General features: G+C 44.4%; 1 protein-coding gene across 1 annotated transcript in view; it reads right to left on the bottom strand.

Moving 5' to 3' along the window:
• The window catches only part of LOC119648589 (UDP-glycosyltransferase UGT5-like), a 31,238-nt gene extending 6,107 nt beyond the window's left edge, over positions 1-25,131 (bottom strand). Inside the window, exons 1-5 of the mRNA XM_038050359.1 lie at positions 24,890-25,131; positions 18,171-18,686; positions 14,358-14,794; positions 14,193-14,305; positions 13,737-14,128 (exon numbers count right to left, since the gene is read on the bottom strand). Of these exons, the coding sequence (XP_037906287.1) occupies positions 13,737-14,128; positions 14,193-14,305; positions 14,358-14,794; positions 18,171-18,686; positions 24,890-24,999 (1,568 nt within the window). The 5' untranslated portion in view covers positions 25,000-25,131. The remainder of the gene's footprint in view (positions 1-13,736; positions 14,129-14,192; positions 14,306-14,357; positions 14,795-18,170; positions 18,687-24,889) is intronic.
• Between the last annotated feature and the right edge of the window lie 292 nt (positions 25,132-25,423).

The following is a 25,423-nucleotide window of genomic DNA, read 5'->3' as shown; positions in this document are numbered from 1 at the left end:
CTAAATAAGACGAAGGGTCACATGCTGACATTTTCAGGAGAGTGGGCGCTGACCCCCGGCACAAAAAGCCGCCATTGTTCTACCAGTACTCAAACTGTTGGCAGCAGCGACAGTAAGAATATGACGAGTCAGGTCCTATTCTTACTGTCTTGGCTTCAGGCGCATCGTAAAGGCATGCTCCAGTGCGGATGATAGGTCCAAGCAATGCAGAAAAAGCGGAGGGAAGCTGGACACTACATCCAGCTCTGCGAATGCTTCGATCTCGTGAATGTTGGGACATCGACTTGGAGAGGAAAGGCCTAAGTTATACAGTGTGTGTGAGCGCCGTTTTTGTTAGAAGCGTTATTTCGCAAATTAGTCGGGGCTGCACTCACAATGACCACCAGGCATTCTGCACTCAGATGAAGGTCGAATCGGGCCCTAAAAATGGCTTACATACAGACCGGGTTGGACGACGAAAGCTTTCGAGAGGGATACGCTCTCTGCAGCGCTCCCTGTATAATACGGCCATTAAACAAGCCAATCATATCACCCAATGAGTGACGGAAACACGAGACGAGCATAACGAAACATGACATGAAGAAATGCATAAACAATTGCGGGGCTGCTTAATGAAGGCGATTTGCAAAAGTAAAAGGAATTGCTTTGAAGATCACTTTATGTGATCTGTCTACGCCTTCTGAATGACATTGTTGCCTCACTGTTTTTTTTAAGGATTGTTGCCTCACTGTTTACTCACCACAAAAAAAAAAACGGAAGGTAAAAGGTAGTATAAGTCAACGAGTGCGTGATACCTCCAGCCACTGGATATTTTCGCCAGCATCTCTAAGGTGTGTCTAAAAGAAGAAATATGCCCAGTCCATTGGAAATTGTTGTTGCTTTCCAAACCCAATAAGCTACCTGGAGATCTAGCATCATATCGGCCGATCTGCCTGTCGGATATAAGGGGGAAGATGAGATAGAGAGTCATCTGTAACAGACTGTTATCCACCGTCGAAAGCGGCAATGCATTTCGCACCCCGCGTACGGTGGATACAATAAGCATAGTGGTGAGCCTTCAGTTCAAGTGACTGCTGTGCCGGTTTGCTAGTGGATGTCAAAAATGCATACAATTCCGTCAACTGCAGTCGAATTAAAGGCGCATTGGGGTTTGGGGGGCAAACTACCACATTAGCCATTCTTTATGGGATACGGTGGTTGCTGTAAGTAGTATCTGCACCGCTTCGGGTTGGGTCATTCGACTAATTGTCTAGGATGTGGTGGTATAACGCACGATCGAGAACATGTTCCACTGCGCAAGGGTCATGATGTTGAAAAAGAATATGAACTTATGCGCTGGGATGGATCCTGAGCCCGGAGAATGCAGTTGCGGTTATACCTAGATAGTGGTTCTACAGGCCTGGGCCTGGAACTGGAGAGACCGGAGGTGGCTTTTAGTGGGAGCGAATCCCACTTACGGGCGAGGAATCCCTCGATTTTTAAACAAAATTTTAGTTTAGTCTCGGCCGGCATAGGCCGAAATTCTACAAGACGGTTTTCTCTTCATTATAATTCATACACATGTCGTGCTTTTGAATTAATATAAGGGGGCAAATGCCAACTTGTAACTACTCCGGTCACGCTGCTTCCAGGGCAGAGGTGGGGCAGCGTCTGATGAGTTGCCTCTGACCTGGACAAAACCACAAGTCATATATTTGGGTCCTCCAGGTTGGGGGTTGGGTAGGGCTGACAACCCTACATGGAAAACCGAGTTGAGCGGGCCATCGAAGTCTGTCCTAAATTTTATATCAAAATTATAATTGGAGATTTGAACACTCAAGTAGGGACGGAGCCCGTATTTAGGCAATACGTTGGCTCCTATAACTTACATCAGTATACCAATGACAAGGGACTGCGGATTATAAAGTTAGCGGTATCGCATGAAATGGTTGTTGGAAGTACCCTCTTTGCGCGGAAAGCGGTCGACAAACATACGTGGGCCCCTCCAGGCGAGACCACTTTCAACCAAATTGACCAAGTGGGATTGAACGCCGTCACCTCTCAGCCTTGATGAATATCAGAGCATATATGGGGTCAATATAGATACGGATCACTATCTCGTTGGCATAGTGCTCTGTACTCAAATTACATCACCTACAATCCCCTCTGAAAATCAGGTGAGAGTGAATACTAAAGCCATCCACAACAAAGCCCTCCATAGCACCTATAGGGGAAATGAATGTCGCAATAATCGCAGTTAACAGATGACCTGTAGATGAAGCATCAACAAATGATCATCATAACCACCTGAAGAGTGGTACAATTGCAAGAAAAGTCGGAACGGCTGGTTCGCCGATGAATGTAAGCTAGCAACAGAATGAAAGGATGCTTCTGAGTAATGTTTCATTCTCAAAGAACGCGGGCACGCGCAAAGACTTATCACGATCTCTGTCGGGCGGAGAAGCGATTTCACAGACGCAAAAGGGAAACCGGAGAAAACTAACAGATCTGTGAACCGGGAAAGTACAAGGAGCAACTGCAACAAGTGTGGAAGTTTTACCAACAAGTCAATAGGATGAAGCCTTATACACCACGATGCTCATCCTGCCGAGACAAAGAGGGAAATCTGACTTCCGACAGAATGGGCATATTGGTGCGATGGGTTGAGTACTTTGATGAGCTGCTGAACAACCAGAACATCGGCGAGTTGGAGGTCCCGCCAACTGAAGACAACGGAAAAATACTCCCACCACCAAGCACGGAAGAAACAGTCCGTTCAATTCATCGGCTTAAAATTCATCAGGAGCCGGTGGAATTACAGCCGAATTGGTTGAATGCTTAAGGTGTGTGACAGCGAATCAATGCCTGGCGACTAGTAATGAGACATATATACCAAATAGGCTTCACTCCAGGCAAATCAGCAACAGATCAGATTTTCTCTTTGTGACAAGCGATGGAAAAAGCCTTCAGTTACACCATCTTTCCATTGACTTTAAAGCCGCCTGTAACAGCGTAGCCAGAGTAAAAATGTACATGGCCATGAGACAATTCAGTATCCCGACGAAATTAATAAGACTGACTAGGCTAACCCTGACCAATGTACGAGGCCAGATAAAAACAGCAGGATTGCTCTCGAGATCATTCAACGTCAACGGTCTAAGGCAAGGGGATGCCCTATTATTCGCCCTCTTTAACCTGCACCTGGTGAAAGTGATTCGCGATGCAGAAGTCAATGCAATAGGTACCAATCTCTTCAAGTCCACGCAGCTACTGCTCTACGTAGACGATATCGACATTACGCGAGATTTACAGTCTACCTTTATCTAGATCGACCAGGTGGCGCAGGATGTTGGGCTGCACATTAATGAAGGTCAGACAAAGTACATATTGGCAACGTCAGCGCCAAAGAACAAAGAGCTAACAACATCAACCCGGACTGGTCAAAGGAAAACAATAAAGTTAGGAGACTACGACTTTGAGACCGTTGAAAATATCTCCTAATTAGGGTCGAAAATCACAACCGATAACAACTATGACGATGCAATCCGCGCACGATAGTTGGCTGCCAACACAGCCTATTTCCTTGCCTATTTCAGCTTACGAAAACTGTTTCACTCGAAACGTCTCACCATAGGATTAAAGCACTTACCAGATAAGAAAATGATCTTGCCTTATATATTCCTTGGAGATTTGGTCTATTATCAAGAAAAATTCTGAACTCTTCGCCATGTTCGAGAAAAGAATCCACCAAAGAATTTTTGGCTCCCTGCATGAAGATGGACGATTCCGTAGCCTATATAACGACCCCGACTGTCTGGTTGTGGATAGAATCTGGCTCGACAAGTTGCGATGGGCGGTCACTTAATCCGTATGGATGAGAACGATCCAGCCCGGAAAGTCTATAAGGGCAATATCTATGGTAGAAAAAAAGACGAGACAGATCCTGCTTGAGATGGAGCGATGGCGGAGGTCAGGACGCCACACAGCTTTTAGGGATATCGAATTGGTGAACCTCGGCGCAACACTGGGATGTCTGGAGTTCCTCACTAAGCCAGATCTAGAGCGGATACTGGTTGTTGCGCCGTTGATGATGGGCTTGTGTCCGATACCTTTCGACGAAGTAACTACAAAAGGATTTCTGAGTACATTCGCTGATTCGCAGTGGAGTGAAAGGATTTTTGACAGGGCATGGTTATAGGAGGTATCTCTACTGACTTAGTTTGGAGCATCCATTAAGTCGCGTTAATATGCTAATATACTTGAAGGCTCTAGACCCTTTCGCAGGATTTTGGAATCATCTCAATTTAGAAATTCGTTAGAGTTAATAGTTCTCCCATCCGACGTACCCTATTCGAAAGGATCTTCTTTTAATAAAAAGCAATTACTTTTTCACTTTTTCACATGTTCAGCACAGCTTCAAGTTTCGACATCACAATAAGTTCGCTTGAAATCGATCGGAGTAGATACTTACCATAGACCGTGACTTGGCGATGCGAGGCCTGCCAGGTACAAAATATTAGCACCGCCTACTGATCCGTAAGCATAAAATATTAAATATAACGAGCGATAATCTAGATGCATTTTGTCTTGACACTAACACTTGGTTCGATGGATTTGAAAATACTAAATTCCGAATCAACGGTCTAAGTCTTAGAGATAAGATTCAAATGTGTGGTACAGAGATAAGCACTGATTGCTAGCGAGTGGCTGTAACTTTTGCTGTATCTGGATCTGCTGAGTGAAGTTAGATAATCATATAATGGAAGTACATGGTTAAAGTGGTTACCCCAATCTGGAAGCCAACGACAATGTTTTACGATTGCGCGTTGCAATGACGGCGCTGAATTGCAATGATCATCATATTCAGAAAACACCACTTCCTACTGCAAGTTCATTATTTTGAATTGTAGACAAAACAACAAAGTAACAACGTTTATCGATAATTTAAATAATGACCGTGCTTGTGATTGGTACTTGTTTAAATTATTGAGAAATACTATGTTCATATAATTATAGAGTTTCGTTTTTTCTGGAGCTAAGTTTCGCCAGGCAATTATCAAATGAAAAGCCAAACTACTGTTTACTATCTTTACAGACTGATTATTTAGATTCTTTTCTGAATGTTTAGATTCTGATAAGTGTTGAAGTTTTGAAGGGTAAACACCTAGACAATGTTGGTCATAAAAGAAAATAAACTTCAACTTCAGGTTTATGGTTTGTAGGTAAACTAACCTTTAAACTCTTGAGATATCCAGGTTGCTATGGAAATGCCCGAATCAATTATATTGCTGGAAATTAGACTTACGAAGAGGCTAACCAAAGTTCGGTAAATTGACACTTTAATTTTTAGATGACACATTAATTTTGGTAAATTGCAAGTTGTTTGCCATAGTCTAGCAAAATTTGATGTGAAACTTCTGAAAAATCAGTGAAAATGAGGACGAGAAATCGCAAATTGGCTGATGTTGGGCTTGCATAAACTCCTTTACCAACAGCAGGAAATTCGATATATTAATCTCTACGTCAGCTGAAGCAACGCAAATTTTTAATGAATACGAAAATGCATATAGGGTGGATGCACCCTCAGTCAGAACTGCATCAAAGTCGTTTGGAAGATTCCAGATAGGACATTATTCCTTGAAGGTGAACCACATGAAGGTCGCCCAAATCTTCGACTGATGATAGGAATGTGGTAAATTGACCCATGAAATGGTTGGTCCGTAGCAAGAGAGACTGACATCGGCCACGAAGAAAATCACCATCTGATGGTCGCTTGCGTTCACCTGCGTGTTGCATCCGCCACTTCCCGCGGGGGTGGAGATCTGCTAACCCCTCAATTAAACATTTACCGCTTGAATGTCAGTTGTTGCTTGATAGTAGGAGAGCTATTTTTACTGATCGGCCGGCAGATATATTGAGTGAGAATATCGGTGAGCAATGGCCACCATCAAAAATGAAAGGGTCGTTATAAAATCTGAGTGACTGTGAAATCGTGAAAGCAGACTGATAAACGGAAGGGGTTGAATGAAGGCTCTACTGACAGCTGCAAGCGATGACGGGCATGACGCCCTCGAACTTGGATACCGTTCGAAATCCCGAGAAGTTGAATGTAGTCTACGATGCGAAAAGAGAGAATTTGCTATTGCGCTGGTTGGGAAAGAGGAAGATGCCGTAGATCGTAGTCCCGTGAAGGACGTCAACGGTCGACTTCACATCCACAATGATGAACATCTGAAAAGGAAGAAGGAACACCTTATCATGGTTCTTAATCATATTACATACGGTGAAGTTTCTTCACTTGTGGATGAAATGGCTAGCCACCGTTGCATGTGGAGCAGAAGATAAATCACTTTGGTAATCAAAGCACTCAGACGAAGTAAAGCCGCTGTGTTTGACGGTCTTCCCGTAGAGATATTTATCATTACGTTTGCAGTTACTGCTGATCTGCGGCTTCCACTGGTATAGAAATCTTGGAATTCCGAGATCTTTTCCAGAGAGTAGAAAAAGGGTATGATCGCCAAGATCCCAAAGAAGGGGACTTGTTTTGAGTGTGGTATTTGGAGGTGTATCTCTCAACATAGCCCTCCGGAATATCTACAAAGGGAAATGGATGCCGCAATAACCGCAACTAACAGATCTCCCGGAGATGAAGCATCAATGATTTTCACAACCACCAGAAGAGCGTTATCATTGATACGGCCACAAATATACTTGGTCCCAGCCGCAGGAAAAGTCGGAACGGCTGGTTTGACGATGAATGTAAACTAGTACCGGAATGGAAGAATGCTGCATATTGAGTAATGTTGCACTCTCAAAGAATGTGGGCACGCGCAGAAACCTATCAAGCGACTTCACACATGGACAAGGTAAGGAGAACCAAAACCTGAGAACTCGAAACCAGTCATGAGGAGCGGAAGTCTCATCAGCAAGTCAGTAGGATGAAGCCTTATACACTTCGATGCTCATCCCTTCGCAAGTCAGTAGGATGAAGCCTTATACACTTCGATGCTCATCCTGCGGAGACAAAGAGGAAAATCTGGTTTCCGAGAGAACGGGTATAGTGGATCGATGGGTTGAATATTTTGATGAACTGCTGAACAACCAAAATATTGGCGCGTTGGAGGTCCCGCCAACTGAAGATAACGGATAAATGCTTTCACTACCAAGTATAGGAGAAACAGCCCGTGCGATACACCGGCTTAAAAGCCATATGTTGCCAGGAGTTGATGGAATTACAGCCGAATTGGTTAAATATGGAGGCGACCAACTACACCAAGTGGTTCATCAACTGATGCTTAAGGTGTGGGACAGCTAATCAATGCCTGATGGCATGCGACGAGGCATTATCTCTCCCATACACAAAAAGGGGATATCACGCAGTGCAGCAATTATAGAGGTTGCTGAGTATCATCTATAAGATATTCGCCGCTATCTTGCTAGACCGAATAGCCCCATAAGCTCAAAATATCATTGGTCCATACCAATGAGAATTCACTCCTGATAAATCAGAGATAGATCAGATTTTCTCTGTACAGCAAGCGTGGGAAAAACTGTTGGAATATGGATATCATTTGCACCATCCCTTCGTCGATTTTGAAGCCGCCAGCATAGCGAAGGTAAAACTGTACAGGGCCATGAGACAATTCGGTATCCCAACGAAATTAATAGAACTGACTAAGCCCAGCCCAATGTGCGAGGCCAGATAAAAGTACCAGGATCACTCTATCATGCGTCCTCTTCAACCTGGCCCTGGAGAAAGTGATTCGCGATGCAGATGTAAATGCGAGAGGCACTATTCTCTTCAAGCCCACCCAACTATTGGCCTACGCTGACGATATTGACATTATGGAAAGAACAACCCGAGATATACAGTCTACTTTCATCCAGATCGAGCAGGTGGCGCAAGATCTCGGACTGGAGCTGGACTGGAAGACGAAGTGCATGGTGGTAACATCTGCGTCAAAAATCAAAGAGCGAACAACATCGAATCCCACTACTCAAAGGAAAACAATAAAGATATGAGACTACAACTTCAAATTTCTCCTATGTAGGGTCGAAAATCACAACCGATAATAGCTACTACGATGAAATCCGTGCACGGTAGTTGGCAGCTTACCGAGCATATTTCAGATTATAAAAATAATTTCGCTCGAAACGTCTCATCATAGGGTCAGAGCTCTTATTTCACGGGACTATGATCTTGCCAGTCCTTATGTATACCTCGAAAACCTGGGTTCTTAGTAAAAAAAATGCGAACTTTTGGCCGCGTTCGAGAGAAGAATCCTCCGAAGAATTTTTGGTCCCCTACATGAGGATGGACGATTCCGTATCCTACATAACGACAAAATCTATGAGTAATATCATTACCGTCAGGTTATGGCTAAAATCCGGCTCAACAAGTTGCGGTGGGCGGGTTACTTAATCCATATGGATGGGGATGATCCAGTTCGGAAAGTCTATAAGGGCAATATCTATGTTAGAAGGAGAAGAGGAGGCAGGCGCTGCCTGAGATGGAACGATGTGGTATGTCAGCACGCTAGACGGCTTTTAGGGATGTCGAATTAGTGGACCTCGGCGCAACACCGGGTGTCTGGAGTTCCTTATTAAGGGAGGCTTAAACCGGATACAGGCTCTTGCGCCGTTAATGATGATGATTTGCATGCCCTGCTGTTGCAAGGATAATAGATAAAATAGTTCTGGAACGCACCAAAGAACATCTGTTGATCAGGCGACATAGACGAGGTTCACCACATCAACACCCTACGAATCATTTTGGAACAGTGCCCAGAGTTTAGATCTTTCACTATACCTGCACTTCGTCGAATTCGAGAAAGCTTTCGATGGCGTGAACAGGGAGTGCGTCTGGAGTGCTCTATGTACGAGGGGCATTCCAGAGAAAGTAGAGGAACAGATGATGTTGCAAAATGTCATGTGCTGCGCCGAAGTAAAATTTCGGAGGATTTTGAGCTCCAAAGCCGCCAGGGTTGCATCCTGTAACCAATATTATTTCTGCCTATTATCGGTGACGATCTGCATGCTATCTTGCTCGGTATACGAGTACGGGGATGGCATCTGCTTGTCCTATCACCGGGTCAAGTTTTAAAGCCCAAGAACCTTTTCAGATCCTTAACAGTTTTCCGAAGCGGGAAGCTCGAAATCGCTTACATTTGGACTAGCTCGGGTTGAGCGCCTTCAGGTGTAATCAGGTGTTCGAGGAATCTCACTTGCCATTATACAAATTTGCTTTTCGTCACGTTAAGTGCTGGACCGACCTCAAGGAAACTCTCTGAAAGGTTTGCGTCGCATTACACAGTGTAAAAGTCATCCTAGTGAAATCGAAAAGTCCGGAACGTTGCGTATTGTCGTTTTCGGGATGTCTTCGGGAGCTACAGAGCTTTGATGATATGCCTTGACGAAGTTCAAAGGTCGAGAAAATACGGTAGTCTGCGTGCGCAAAATCCCAGATGATTGGAATGGGGTATCGATCAAGAATCACCTGAGCGTTTAGACGCCTGCAGTCGCTACAAGGTCTCCATTCGCTATTGGGTTTAGGGACTATATGAAGTGGCTAAGACCAACAACTGTCTGAAAGTCTGCAAATACTCTACTTAAGAAGTTCTTCGAACTCTTATTGATGTGGTGCTGAACATCATGCTTTACTGACTCAGAGAGGCTACACTCGGTAGTGATATTGCGGTATTTTTGAAGAAGGTGCGAATATGTGGGTCGGCAACGTATTCAGAAACGATAGAAAGGGTGTTGGGTGAGTAGGATGAGATTCTTCCTGATGACCCAAAGGTAGTTGTGGGACCAGTTATGTACTATATATCCACTACCAGTCCATAGTGGCACAGGAAATCCATGCCTAATATGGGAATGCTGATGTCCGCGATAATGAAGCGTAAAGAAAACGCTCGTCGGAGTTCTAGACTCAAGTTTACCTGCCTATAGCCATACATGTGGACCGACGAAGAATTTGTTGTCGCGAGTTTATAAGATTGCGGAATTACATTATGATGACAGGATACAGGAGGAACCGAGACTTTAGCGCCTGTATCGACCAGGTAGTCACGCGGGTTCAAGGAGTCGTAAATTGTGAATCGACGTGGTGCTACATTTCAGGTAGCATTCGTCAGAATTCCTGCTAAGCCTGTTTATTGGTGAGAAATTGGAGGAATTGTAACATTTTGCAGTTTTTTCTTAGCGAAGCAACGAAGGTTTCGCCATGTCCTGGTACTTGCCGAAGGTCCCGATGATTAATCGCCCATTCGGAGGCGGATCTTAACCCTGATCTAGTCTTACTTCCCAACGGCCTCTGCCAACTCAAAGACGGAAGCTGTCAATGCTGCGACTGAGCCACTTGGCTTGGTGTGTCACGAGACATCTCGCCAACCTCATGAACTATGTCTGTACTGTAGCAGCTCGGTGCCAACTTTGTCACCATCCAACTCCTCATTTCACGCAACATTTGGCTCGGCGCACGGTTAATTAGCGTTAGCTTAGTCAGTAAGTGGAGAGTTTAGCCGTTTAACTTACTGACAGGCACTTATTAGCTGCTCCTTTAGTCTTTTGTAAGAGCAGTCTCGAGAACGTTTTAAACAAACTCAACTGTCTCCTCATCTAGCTCGACCAGCGCGTGCTCGAAGCGAATGGCGCCGCCCAAAGCGAATTGGGATTCGAGCTGGAGGAACCGAGCTGCTGGGTTTCTACTCCAAAACTGCGGCGCCCGTACGGCCACGGCAGTTACCGGGGAACTTGCCTCTATTCTGTTTGACATCGCGATTTGCATTTGTGTGCATAAGACACGCAAGTTGCTCGTTCCGGCACACCTGATGCAAGTCCCGGACATTGTCCCAGCCCAGATAATGTTTGTTAACATCCCTATTTTCCCTAGGTAGTCTGCAGTGACTAGTGAGTATTCCCATTATGATCCGGAGGGTCTTCTTGGCGAGGTTTAAACAATCATTCAAGCGGTTGGGTTCATAACCCCCATGAGGACCCTGGACTGTTCAATTCATGGTAAGTTCATTCAGTAAAGTTTGATAAGTCGCCCCCTATAGTTGCTCTTGAGGACTGTCTATGGTGTATATTTCCACCTGAAATGCCAGTGTGCTTACCCATTGGTTCAAAGTGCGTTTTTTTCGACCAATGACCCCGGTGCCCGCTCACTTGATTGTGAAGCATCCGTTAGTGTACCAGGTAATCAGTTGCTGGTTTAAGCCGTATAGCGCTGTGACTCCAGACTCCAGACTTTGGCGCAACAATCCATATTGGTTCAGGTCCTTGAAGTGTGTTAGAGCACTTCATTCAAGAGCTTAACGGTACGCTACAGTACACTGTAGGAGGCAATGTGGTTAGCATTGCGCTTGCTCCAGATTATTACCCTGATTTGAATCAGGTACTCATTCGCAGCTGAGTCGACTCGGAATTACGATACAAATCCCACTGCCACCGGTGAGATTTGAACCACGACCTTCCGTGCGACAGACTTGTGTTCTAACCACTCGGCTACCCGGATACAATTGGTGAGACTGTTTAGAAAAAATATTAATTTTCATTCCTCCATGCCTCACTGATACTCCCGGACATTCTCAAGTTCCCCTTGTTTGCATCTGTATGTGCACATGGAGAGGAATCAATCCGAGAAGGACCTCTAGGGATGTCGTTGGGCAAGTTTTCATTACCTCACTGATATACACGGAAGACAGTCTTTGAAGTTTGTAAAACTCCCATAGGTAATCATTTGCCTTACTATTGCAGTGTATATTCAGTGGAGCATCTTCGGAGTGCATCGCCATTATTTCCTTGCTATGAAGCTGGAAGTCATCAGAGCCCTTGGGGCTTTTCGACATATGTTTTCAACATGTGTCTTTCAGAGTAGTTTTCGGTCTAGCGTGATTCAGAAATACTTGACCTCTGTTACTTGGTCGACCTCTATGCCCTGTAATTTAATAGCTGCCAAGTTATCAAGCTTAGGGATATTATATTAGCCTTGGCTGGATTTATATGCAGCCCCGCCTTTCTACACCAATTACTAGGGATTCGAAATCCAATTTGGGTTCTGTCACATAGGGTATCCTCACATTTGCCCCTACAGATCAAAACATTATCATCAGCGTAACCCAGAACTGAGCGATTTAAATATCTCGGGTCAATGCTATCAGCCAATGGAGAACTGCTTTATGAAATTGCTTCACGCATTAACGCAATCTGGATGAAGTGGCGTTCCACAACTGGTGTTCTTTGTGATCTACGTATCAACGAACGTCTCTAAATTTAAAATTTACCGCAATGTCGTCCGTCCTGTGGTTCTGAGTGATGGCCGACTATAAAAGACAATGAACGGCGTCTTGCGGTAATGGAGACGAAGATGTTGCGTTGGGCTAGTGGCGTGACACGTTTTGATCATATCCGAAATGAGGATATCTGCGATCGTTATGGGGTTGCATCGATCGTGGAAAAACTGCGAGAAATGCGTTTTCGATGGTAAGGTCACGGAATTCGTGCTAACGAGAGTTCACTTGCCAACATTGGTCTGAACATCGAAGTCGATGGTAAACGACCAAAAGGCAGGCCGAAACAACGGTAGCTTGATACGCTGGATGGGGATTTAAAAGCCTTGAGATTGCACCCTGATTAGGTATTCGATAGAGCCAAATGGCAAAACTGATCAGAACGAGCCAACCCCGCTTGTGAACGGGACAAAGGCTGAAAAATGAGGAACCCTGAATCTGCATTCCAATGTTTTTTAGGTCTCCTGAACGTTTAACAATTACCAGGCTGCACATCTATGATTATAACACCCAAACTTCTGGACAACCTGAATAGTGTTCACAACAATTGAATTTGTACGAGTCGCTACTTCTATTTGCCTATTCTTCAACATTCTGCCCATCTAGAAAGTCTGGGTGTTGCTTTTTCGTTTGTTTCTATGTCATCCCGTGAGCGTCCTTCCCGCTAAGCGTGCTCACATGAATGTAGGGGATTACGCGTTAGAAAGTTACTTCTTATTTAGGTGTCTATAACGTTCTCCACCATTTGGAGTAGTCGCAGAGTGTTCCCTAGAGTGATGTATAGCACCTCTTATCTTCGCCACTCTAACGACTAATTCCAGTGGTATCCCGGTGTCGTCTCCTGGAAAGTGTTCTGATGCTACGACTGCCTCATATGAATGAATTTGAAGTTTATTTTGAGAACGATTGCACGCCAGTAAACACGAACTCATTATTCCATCCCTCACACATCTTCAGGACAATGAGGTCCTTAATTATTTCCTGCTCTTCACGAGTGAGTCAGCAGTCAAATGCTCTTTATCGCATTAGCATAACTAATGGCGGGTATCCTGGTTTGCATTCATCCCTGATCGTCGCCTGATTTCCCCTTCCTTGGACTCGTGTTTAGATTTCTTGGCAGCATTTCCCTCCTGCGGGCTGTTTCCCGCTAGGCCCCGCTTTCTTGACTTTGATCCTGAAGGTTCATGTCTGCCCTGAACCTTCTTAAGAGCCTCCTGTGGTTTCAAGCTTTCCTTCAAATAGCGCAGGTTGCACTTAGCACCTGCACCATTGAGACCTACTTCCTTCCTGTCGTCTGATATCCTGAAGTCAGATGTACCCTTGTTCATCCCTGCTTTTTAAGCTGGCTTGGCTTCCATAAAGTAAGCCTTTCAATTATAGCTAAAAAATGCAAACGACGAATTTAATAAATCGATAGGTTTGATTACTTCTCCTTTGTATTACTTCTCCTGAATCCATTTTATTCAGTTTAATTTCATTTTTTGTGATGAGTTCTTGGAATTAAGCAATTTTGATAAATAAGCAACAAAATGTCGAATTATGTAAGAAAGAAGGATCAAAAAGGTGAAAGCATATAGGATTATATCGTAGGAATTCGCCTTGAAGTATCCTAAATCGATTACCGGTGAACGTAGATGTGTCGGGTTTGGGTCTTTAAGAACATAATTAACCCACCAGAGTGCAGTTTCCAAGGGTTTCATTGGTCGTTGTTTAAACCGGAATGATTGCAACTTCATTCGTTCAGCGTACGATGGATCTTCTAGAATTGTCCGAAGCGCTGTCTCTAAATCCTTAGCTGTCAGCTTTTTGATGTCAACATACGTTGCAACGCCAGCTACTATTAAGCTGTATGAGTTCTACAATTTGGTAACGATTTTTTTTTAAGTGTGCTTGAGGCATACTATCTGAAATTGCACTTACGGTGTTTTGATCAAGGAAGAACGGAACAGCAACAACAGGAACTCCATGCCAAATAGCCTCTTGTGTACTCAAACCTCCACCATGTGAGATGAACGTCTTGGTTTTTGGGTGGGCTGAAAAGAAAGTCATTCAAGGTTGTGAATAATTAAGTCTGAAAAATCCTACCAAGGATATCATTCTGCGGCAACCATGTTGTAACCAATAAATTTGGCACCTTGCCATTTGAGGGATCCTTCTCAAATTTCCAAAGAAAATGATAGTCCGGGAATTTTTTGACAACGTCGATGATCATTTTCTGCTTCTTTTCTCCAAATATATCACTATTGATATTTGTTCCAAAGGATATCAGAACTGATCCCTTTTTGGACTTCTGTATAAAATTTTCAAAATCTGACGGAAGCGGTTTTGGATCGGAAATTTGCAGTCCTCCGACTTCGATAACACTTGGCGGTAGAGGTACTGGGAAGTCTATTGCGGGATGAATATTTAAAAGTGTGAGCACGCCCTTTTGTGATAAATCGAAACTGCTGGGTAGGTTTTTAATGTTATAGAATGATGAGACCATTTTGTCGAATCTAGGTTGAAAAATGTACTTTCTATATCTGAAAATGGATAATTTATTTAATTAGTACTCAAATACACATAATAGGGATGGACATGGTTGGAAGCAATTAATTACTTGACTCCGCTATGTAGTTGTCATTAAGCAGGGCAAACCTTTCTTTCAGCGAAGACTACACAATTGTCAAAAGTCCCACCAGAGAATATTGATGAACACTCGGCGCTCATCAAAAATACATTCATGTCTAGGTACTATATAGTGGCAGTCTCCTGATTTTTTTCAGATTTTTCGGTAGGGCAGTTTCTGAGAATGGGTCCGTTAAAGAAATGATCACTTTCGACCCCCCGCACTCCCCCTCTTCCTAGCTAATGTCAAAACTAGGCCCGGAAAGTACTAATCGAGACCTTTCATTTGATACCCGATATGACTATATTTGGAAAAAAAATGTACACCCTCCTTTTGCACTTGAATTCAACATAAAAGAATGCAACACACCGAGCGTGAGCGTTCCCACTTTCCACCTTTCCACCCAATTTGGTGTCGATTGCTATAGCCGTCCCCGAGAAAAATGCGTGTGACGAACAGACAGACAGACAGAGGTGAGGTGGCCAGATTTCCCATCAGGCGCAACCTCAGCTGGTGAATTGGGGCATACATATTTTTGTGGAAATATGTGTCTATGCACTTTTCTTTTGTGACTGTCCATGGGCTAGTGTTTACTCATCTCTGGTGCGCGGACTAAAATGGCTATGGAAAGGATACCTAGAACATAAAACCACTATGAAAGACCTAAGAAGGAGAAAACTTAAGGTGCAGGGGCTCGGAACTCCTGTACTGGCGGCTTTTGGGAGTGAGCAAACGGGTTCCCGGCCATCGATATCCCTTGACCGCAGTGCCTCGGTGGTGGACAACTTGGCCACTTGGCCATATAATGCTACAAGTGATTTGTATCCGTAGAAGGAGGTATTCAAGAGAAGTACCACACTACCGGGAACACCAGTAAATCTAAGAACGATGAGTTGAAAGCAGATTGATGGTCAACAAAAACGGCAACGACACCGACCCCACATATTCAAGAAGAGAGACAGCAGGAGGTACTCCAGGACCAGGAAAAGGACCCATTCAGAAGAAGTTCGCTAACTTTGAGATCTCCGCCAATGCCAAACATCAAAAAAGACAATACGGAGGGAAGGTCAATGAACGCCAAATGTGAAGGAATATTTAAAAGTAGTAATCCGGTTAGGACTCATGGAGGTCAGAGCCCCGATCCAGACGAATCACCCTTCACGCAGGTTGGTGCAAATTAGTTGAGTTGGTGAGAGTTATTAGAGTGCTCTACAACAAATCACAGCAGGAAGAACAAAACTCCAAGGACAAGTCGAAATCTGCTTCCCCAACGGTATCATAGGCGACCTAAGCGACACCTAATCGTATTACAATAAACCTGCCATCAAAGAAGAGAGTACGGGAAAAAGATGTTGATCCTCTGGGAAATCATCAAGCATATAAGAGGGAAACGGCCATGCAAAACGGAACTAAAAGCATCGAAGAAAGAAACCAGGTCCCACAAGTGCGAGCTCCGGCAATGGAATCGGCAAAATCCAAGGGGGATGAAAACGGTAGAATAGGACGAAGAAAAAGGCAAAAATTCGAATTCGCCCAGATCTCCAGCAAGGGAAATTTGTCCTACGCGGAGATACGGATAATTGACCCTGACCTAAAAGATCTAGACGAAAATGTCAGCAAGATTTAAAGGACCCAGGATGGTGACCTCATGTTTGAGCTGAAAAAATCCAGCTTGGGAAAAACTGACGATTTCTGAACTTATGTTAAGAACTCACGTATGGAGAATGTCACAGTACGGACCCAAAAACATGAGGTATACATACAGTGCAAGGATCTCGATGAAGTGACATCTAAAGGAGAAATTTGCACTGTCTTGTTGGAACAGTTAAAGTTGGAGGAACTTGGCGAGGAGTCCATTGAAAAGACCACATTGCGATTACCAGTGGATGCAGCGCAAAAGGCCGGGAAGGTTCGAATAGGATGGGTTATTGCGACGCAGGGGGTGTGGGGAAAATGGTCATATTGCCATATTACAATAGGGACCTCAGATGCTTATTGTGTGAAGGAAGGCTAAATGCCGGAAATGCTAAATGCCCAGAATTTAGGAAGGCGCTGACTTCTATGAAAAAATTAGGTTTATTCAAATAAACCTCAATCATTGCAGGGTCGCTCAAGATTTACTCGAGCAGACCACATACGAATCCAAGGTGGAAATTGCCATCATTAGCAAATCCTATAGAAAGCATCACGGTAGCGTATAGGTTACCGATTCGACTGGTGGAGCAGCGATATGGGCATGTGGTCAACAAGCCATACAATGTATTGGAAGTCGGACAGCCAGCGGCTTTGTGTGGGCAAAAATAAACGGGGTATATGTGTACAGCTGTAACGCCCTACCAAGTCTGACACTGTCCGAATTTGAGGAGATGCTTCACAGTCTTGGTCCCGATGCAAGGGGTGACTTCAATGCTTGGGCCCGTGAGTGGGGTAGCAGAGAGACAAATGCAAGGGGTCGCAGTCTATTAGACGCTTTGCAAAGTTGGATATAATTCTGGCTAACGAAGGTTATGTAAACACCTTTCAGAAAGGGGGGGGTAACCTCGATCGCAGACTTAATACGCATTCCCCAGTAGATGACCAAACTACTGGTGGAATACTGAATTAGCCAGCCTTCGATCAGCCTGTCACCGAACCAGAAGAGCCGCTCAAAGGGTGGTAGGTAGAATCGACTAAGGGCAAAAAGAGGGCACCTATAAGGAAGCCCGCAAAACCCATAAGCTCGCTATCCAACGGAGCAAGAGGGAATGCTTTAAGGAGCTCTGTATGGAAGCGAACGTTAACCCGTGGGGAAGCGCCTATAGAATCGTGATGAGGCCATTCAGAGGCCGTTCATCTCCGCAGATTACGTGATTACGTCTTGTTAAAAACTATCTAGCGTTCATTACCCTCGTAAGAGGAGGGCACTGACAGCGACCTCTGAAAGTGATGGGAATACCGCGTCACCAGTGATGAGCTAGTGGAGATGTGCACTAGGATAGGAGATAACAGAGCTCCGGGTCTGGATGTCGTGTCGAATAGGGCCCTCAAGCTTGGCGTGAAATCCAGACCGGACATGTTCGCTGAGTTGTTTGAAGCGTGCATGCCCGAGGGGATATTTCTAGCATCATGTAAGCGACAGCCGTGAGCCAACCTCCTACATAACAATTTGTCTTTTGGGCGTTGCTAGAGTGAGTAATCTACAATAGATTACTCACTGTTGTTGAGAGCCAAAGAGGCCTCTCAGATCCACAGTATAATTTTGTCAGTGCCTACAATACTACAACTATTCTTTGTATTTAATAAATACTTACATCATTTCGTAGGTCTCTGCTATTAGATTCTTCGTTCGCTGCATGAGTGTCATATTCACATTGAAGGGTGATGTTGCGCGAGGGATATAAGACGAATAGAAGTGTCCTCCAATGGTTTCTGCATGCGGAATGATATATTTGTACGGTGACACATTTATCAGCGGAGGATAGTTGAATTTGTGTAGAAAACCAGCCAAACAGCTAACGATGGTGAAATCCTGGATAACCAAATCAAATTTGAAGTCATCAGGGTAGTTGAGTAGGGTTTGAAAACCATCGGTTTTACCGATTGCGTTGCAAAAAGTATACATAAATTCAAAACTTGAATGGATTTCACTAAAAACGTCCATTCCTATGAATTCATCAATGTCATATTTTTCGTTGCCATAAACCATTGAGTAGATTTCTTGCATGTCCATTATGTGGGCATTTTTGATTGGCTTTTTTGATTTGTCCACTGAAAGAACGGTCAGGTTGTGGCCTTGAGATGCCAGCGCTTCTATTAATTTGAAATTCCTGAAAAGAAATTGAAGAAGTTTTATCATTAGTATAATGTCCTTTTGTATGAAAATGAGAATCTACAAGAGCAGGATAAGCACGAATCCAAACAAAAAGATCCATGACCGAAACCGAAAGCACGGAACAAGGAGACTGGAGTTTTTCCATTGCTTATCATGCGTTTAACTAAGAAGGATACGGTACAAGACTTCGTAAATACAAGACTGATTACTTTCCCACTCTCCACACAGGTCTATCATCAGCGAGATATTCAATATCCACCTTCAGATCAACAACATTCTAACCGAGGAACAGAAAAACTGTCGAGTTGGATCAAGGGATTGCAAAGAGCCACATGTTATGGATTCGGTAGTTGTAGAACAGTCAACGAACACTGTTTAGTTGCTATACCGATTACGCGAGGGTTTACTTTCCCATCTGAGGGTTTCAAGTTCTCAGAGTCTAGTTGTATACGGAGACGTATCTTCCAGAGGATTCAATGAGTTCTTTTTGGTTTTGTGTGCACTGAACTCCCTTTAATGGTAACTGAATGATTATAAACGGCATGGTTTTGGAATCAAGATTGGCCTTCGTGCCGAGTATGAGCTGACACACTTGATGAGCTTAAATGATATCAAGGAATCTGTTGGACATAGTTGATGAGATTCGACTTAGGGAAATGTGGAATTCAAGTCATCCGTAAAAGTTATCCTCAAGCGTATGCGTTTGAGATTTCAGCAGCCAAGTAGGGAAGGAGCCCGTATTTAGGCGATACATCGGCTCCCATAGCTTACATAGGGATACCAATGGTAACGAACTGGGGATTATTCAATTAGCAGTATCGCACAAAATGGTTGTTGGAAGTACCTGGTTCGCGTGGAAAGCGGTTCAGAAACATACGTGGGCCTCTCCAGACGAGACCACTTTCAACCAAACAACAACAGTCAGAACATATAGGGGAAGCAATATAGACTCGGACCACTATCTCGTTGGCATGGTGCTCCGAGCTCGAACTACGACACCGGCAGCAATCCCCTCTGACAATCAGGTGAGAGAGAATACTGAAGCAATCCACAACACAGCCCTCCGCGACACCTATAAGAGGGAAATGGATGTCGCAATAACTGCAGTCAACAAAGGTCCTGGAGATGAAGCATCAACAAAAGATCTTCACAACCACCTGAAAAATGTTGATTGATACGGCCACAAAGATACTTGGCCACAGCGGCAGAAAAAGTCGGAACGGTTGGTTTGACGATGAATGTAAGTTAGCAACTGAACGGAAGAATGCTGCATACCGACTAATGTTGCTTTCTTAAAGAACGCGGGCACGCGCAGAGGCTTATCACGAACTCCATCGAGCGGAGAAGCGATTTCACAGACGGAAAAAGAAAGTTTGGGAGAACCAACAAGTCTGTGAACTAGAAAAGTACAGGGAGCAACCGCACTAGGCGCGCAAGTTCTATCAACAAGTCATACACAAGTCATAATATACACCTTGATGCTCATCCTGACGAATCAAAGAGGGAAATCTGATTTCCGAAAGAATGGGCATATTTTTTTTTTGGGTGGGGTAGGTGAATGCGTTTACGCACACAGTGCTGGACTCCCTCCCCTTCAAATCAGGGAATTCCTTTTACCAACGGGAGGGGAGAGGAGGGAGGGAACTGTCAGTTCAAAGAACGCCCTGCCGTCCGGCTCCTCCACCGATCGAGTTCTATCTTCTTAGCAACGAGAAGGGCCGAACGTAATGGGCAACACGGTTCCACCCGTCAGCAGTCGTTTTCTGGAGAGAGATCGCCTGTGTTTAAATAGAGCTGCTGACGAACCCCATTCCACCTTCCAGAAGAAAAAAATGTGTGGTGGGCGTCGTCCACAACTCCATTGCAAAACACACAATTCGGAGAACGCGCCTTTCCAATCTTGTACAGGTAAGACTGGAAACTTTCATGCCCACTTAAAAATCGGGTAAGGAAATAGTCAGTCTCACCGTGCTTCCGATTCAGCGACGCACCCAAGTTGCTGATGAGCCGCGTAGTCCATCTGCCTCTAGTTTCATTTTGCCACGAGAACTGCCACTCGTCTAGAGTGCGTTACCGTTCTTCACGGGCAACTACCTCCCTTGGGTCATCTCCCTTGCGCTTGTATATGGCTTGACGCTCCTTAGCAAGAAGGGCAACGGGGATCACTTCCGCGATCACTATCACGGCTGGTTCAGAGACAGTGCGGTACGCAGACACCACTCGCCATGCTCCCCGGCTCTGTACTCGCTCGAGACGTTTACGATATACCTCCTTGTTTAGGGCGCCAGCCCATACCTCTGCGCCGTAGAGCAGGAGAGACTCTGTTGAACTCATCAGGAGACGTCGCCTGCTAGACGTAGGACCCCCAATGTTTGCCAATGTTCGCTGCTGCTTTGATTTGCTCAGAAAAGCTCATCTTTGAGTCAAGAGACAACCCGAGGTACTTTACCGCTGATTTTGTCTCGATTATCGACTCGCCGAGCGATATGGAACGCAGCGTTGGAATTCTCCTTTCAGTCAGGATGACTATTTCGGTTTTTTCCAGCGCAAGGTTGAAACCATGAGTAGTCATCCATCCGCTTACCCGTTGCATCAATATGCCGAGTCTGCTTTGCGCCTGTTCGACAGTGCGTCCAGCAACAAGCGCTGCGACATCATCTGCAAAGTCGACCAGGCGCGACTCTTCTGGCATGTTAATTTTAAGTAGACTGTCACAGGTAGTGTTCCAGATATCCGGCCCTAAGATGGATCCGTGTGCTACCCCCGACGTAACCTCCATCCACCTTTGACCCTCTAGTGTTTCATAGAGCAGGGAGCGGTTCCTCAGATAGTCCCTCGATATCCGTAAGAGATAGTTCGGTACGTTGAAAGTATTGTCTAGTGTGCCTAGAATGTCTTTCCATTTTACGGAATTAAAGGCGTTTCTGACATCAAGTGTTACGAGGAGTACCACCCGTTGAGTTCGGCGGCTATGTGCCTTCGCTCGTTGAATGGCATCCACGACAGCATCAACTGTGACTCTCCCTACTCTAAAACCAAACTGCCGGGGAGATAAATCTTCGGCAGCGCGTATCGCTTCTGCGATTCTACGTCTGATGAGCTTTTCGTCACTTTCCAGCGGTGTAAACCATACATAGTGGATTATGGATCAACGCAAGCGTCGCAACCTTCCAATGAGCAGGGAAAATGCCCTCTTTCAGGCAAGCGTTAGATGCGCCGAGCAGCAGGTCTGGCCGGTGTTGGAATATCAGTTTGTATACCTCTGCTGGAATACCATCTGGTCCTGGTGCCTTCTTGCTTTTCAAGGGGAGGACTGCCTGTTCCAACTCCAGTCCTTTGCGCTCTCCGCGCCGACGTCGTCATCCCATACGGGACGCGCAGGGAAGAGTGCCCTTACAATGCGCTCCATCTGCTCGGTCTTAAGTGAACAGGGTTTCCACAGAGCCCCGATTTTTCGGGGGCGGAATGGGCATACTGGAGCGATGGGTTGAGTACTTTGATGAGCTACTGAACAACCAGAACATCGGCAAGTTGGAGGTCCGGCCAACTGAAGACGGCGGACAAATACTACCACCACCAAGTATTGGAGAAACAGTCCGTACAATTCGTTGGCTTAGAAATCATAAGTCGCCAGGAGCCGATAGAATAACAGCCAAATTACTTAAATATAGACGCCACCTGTTACACCAAGTGGTTCTTTAACTTGTGTTCAAGGTGTGGGACAGAGAATCAATACCGATTGGTAACGAGGCATTATCTGTCTCATACGTAAAAGGGGAAATATCACACAGTGCAGTAATTATAGAGGTATCACATTGCTGAGTACCATCTATAAGATATTGCCCGCTATCTTGCTAGGCCGGATTGCCCCATACGTCCAGAACATCATTGGCCCATACCAAAGAGGCCTCACTCCGGGCAAATCAGCAACAGATCAGATTTTCTCTGTGCGGGAAGCGATGGAAAAACTGTTGGAATATGGGCAACAGTTGCACCATCTATTCATCGACTTTAAAGCCGCCTATGATAGCATAGGAACTGTATACGGCCATGAGAGAATTCGGTATCCCGACGAAATTGATAAGACTGACTAGGCTGACCCTCACTAATGCACGATTCTAGATAAAAGCGGCAGGATTACTCTCAAGACCATTCGACATCAACAACGGTCTACGACAAGGGGATGCCCTATCCTGCGTCCTCTTTAATCTGGCTCTCGAGAAAGTGATCCGTGATGCTGATGTAAATGCAAAAGGTGCGATTCTCTTTAAGTCCACCCAACTACTGGCCTATGCTGATGATATCGACATCATTGGAAGAACCACCCGAGACGTACAAACTGCCTTCATCCTGATCGAGCAGGCGGCTAGTGGCGCAAGATCTTGGGCTGCACATCAATGAAGGCAAGACAAAATATATGGTGGCGACGTCAGCACCGAAGACGAATCAACCAACAATATCAAACCGCACTGGTCAAACACAAACACGAACAAGAATAAGGATAGGAGAATACAACTTTGAGACCGTTGATTATTTCTCCTATCTAGGGTCGAAAATCACAACCGATAACAACTACGATGATGAAATCCGCGCAAGGTTGTTGTCAGCCAACAGAGCCTATTTCAGCTTACAAAAACTGTTTCGCTGGAAATGTCTTACTATTGGGTCAAAGCTCTTACTGTACAAGACTATGATCTTGCCAGTCCTCATGTATTCCTCGGATGCTTGGGTTTTTACCAAGAAAACTTGCGAACTCTTGGCCGCGTTCGAGAGAAGAATTCTCCGAAGAATTTTTGGCACCTTACATGAGGATGGACGATTCCATGGCATACATACGACGAAATCTATGAGCGATACCATGACCGTCAAGTTGTGGATAAAATCCGGCTCAATAGGTTACGGTGGGCGAGTCACTTAATCCGTATGGATAAGGATGATCCAGCTCGAAAAGTTTACAAGGGCAATATCTATGGTAGAAAAAGAAGACGAGGCAGACCCTGCATAAGATGGAGCGATGGTGTCGGTGAGGACGCCAGACAGCTTTTAGGGATATCGAATTGGTGGACTTCGGCAAAAAACCGGGATGTCTGGAGTTCCTTATTAAGGCAGGCCTAGACCGGATACCGGATGTTGCGCCGTTGATGATCATGATGATGAAGGAGTATGTTTGGTTTTTCGCTATATACGGATAGAAAAATGTGCGTTGAAGTTCTTACATAAGATGAACACAAAACCTTTATACTCGGAGCGTGAGGTTGCGGTGTTCCGACTTGTTTGATTGTGAATTTAGACTTTGTTTTCATTTTCCTATTACTGTGTTATTTTGATTTTCATTTTTTTCTTTTATCCTGTGCCCGTGTATTCAGTTGTGCTCCTTTACTATGTCACCGAATTTGGGCATACTCAACCTATTTTTCTCATTCTTTTACCCCCGCTTTAATTTTTTTTATCCTTGTTGGTAACCTTTTTTTGACCACTGTAGCAGTTCCTGAGAAAAATGAGAAGTTTTGAAAAACGTGTTTTCAAAGTAACGCGCCCAAAATTTCAGAAGATGTTTGTGATCATTCGAAATATAAAAACTTATGAAGTGGAAATGCAATTTAAAGACAGGTCTACAGAATGAAGCAGAAAAAGAATCAATCAGTCGAATCCGGCCCATCAATCACAAAAAGTATCCGAAAAGCGTGGTGCCACAAATTTAATTCACATGAATAAGATCGTGTTTTGTGACTTGTACGAAATCTGCTGACTTCTCTTCATAAGAAAAAAATTTCAAAAAAAAAATTGCGAGTTTCGACTTTAAGGAATAGTTCTTGAGACTATGTTATATGAAATTAGTAAAAAAAAATACGCAAAAAAAACTGCCGACTCACGAACGTATCGCCCCAACTTTCTGTGCTTAAGATTGATTTCAACGATTGTACCGTGAAATGAACTATCACATAGAACAGTTCGCAGCCGAAGATGGTGATTGTGGGAGGTATTTGTACACTGTAACACCTTGAACCTTTTACTACTAGAAACCAACTTAATTTACACATATCACACGTAGGGCTCCAACACCTCGCCCATCACTATCAATTCTAGCAACAAAAGCTTTATTGGAATTTTCCAATTTTTCCCCCAATTTTTCACAGCTTGAAGTTTTCATATCATAACAAGGTCGTTCAGTAACGACCTTACCATTGGAATACTTACCATAGTCCGTGACTAGGAGACGCAACCCCTGCCAGATACAAAATATTAGCACAGCCCACTGATCCGTAAACGTAAAATATGAAAAACAACGAACGAAAATCTAGTTGCATTGTGATTAGGCACTAACGTTAGGTTCGATGGATTTGAAGATACTAAACTCCATAGTAGATTAACGGTCTAAGTCTCATAGAAAGATTGAAGTGTATGTATGTGTTCTGCAGAGATAAGCAATGATTGCTACCATTTGGATGTCCCGTCCCCTCTGCTTTATCTGGATCTGCTTAGAAAAGTTAGATAATCGTATAATGAGAGTACTTGATTAAAGTTGTTAGTTCAATTTGAAGGTCGGCAACTATAGTTTACGCTTGCGCAGTACAATTATGGCATAGAGTTGACTATCATACTCGTATATGTTTCGAAAGCAGCACTTTAAGGGGGTCATCCCGTGTGTCGGATTCGCGGAATAGAATTTTTTTCTTTTCATAATTTGTGTCTAGATATAGTGTAGAATATATGGGAAAAGTGATTTATTGA

Source organism: Hermetia illucens, chromosome 2, assembly GCF_905115235.1.
Source record: "Hermetia illucens chromosome 2, iHerIll2.2.curated.20191125, whole genome shotgun sequence".
Classification (NCBI taxonomy): Eukaryota; Metazoa; Arthropoda; class Insecta; order Diptera; family Stratiomyidae; genus Hermetia; species Hermetia illucens.
The sequence above is the reverse complement of the archived record's forward strand: the minus strand, read 5'-3'. Positions and strand labels throughout refer to the sequence as shown.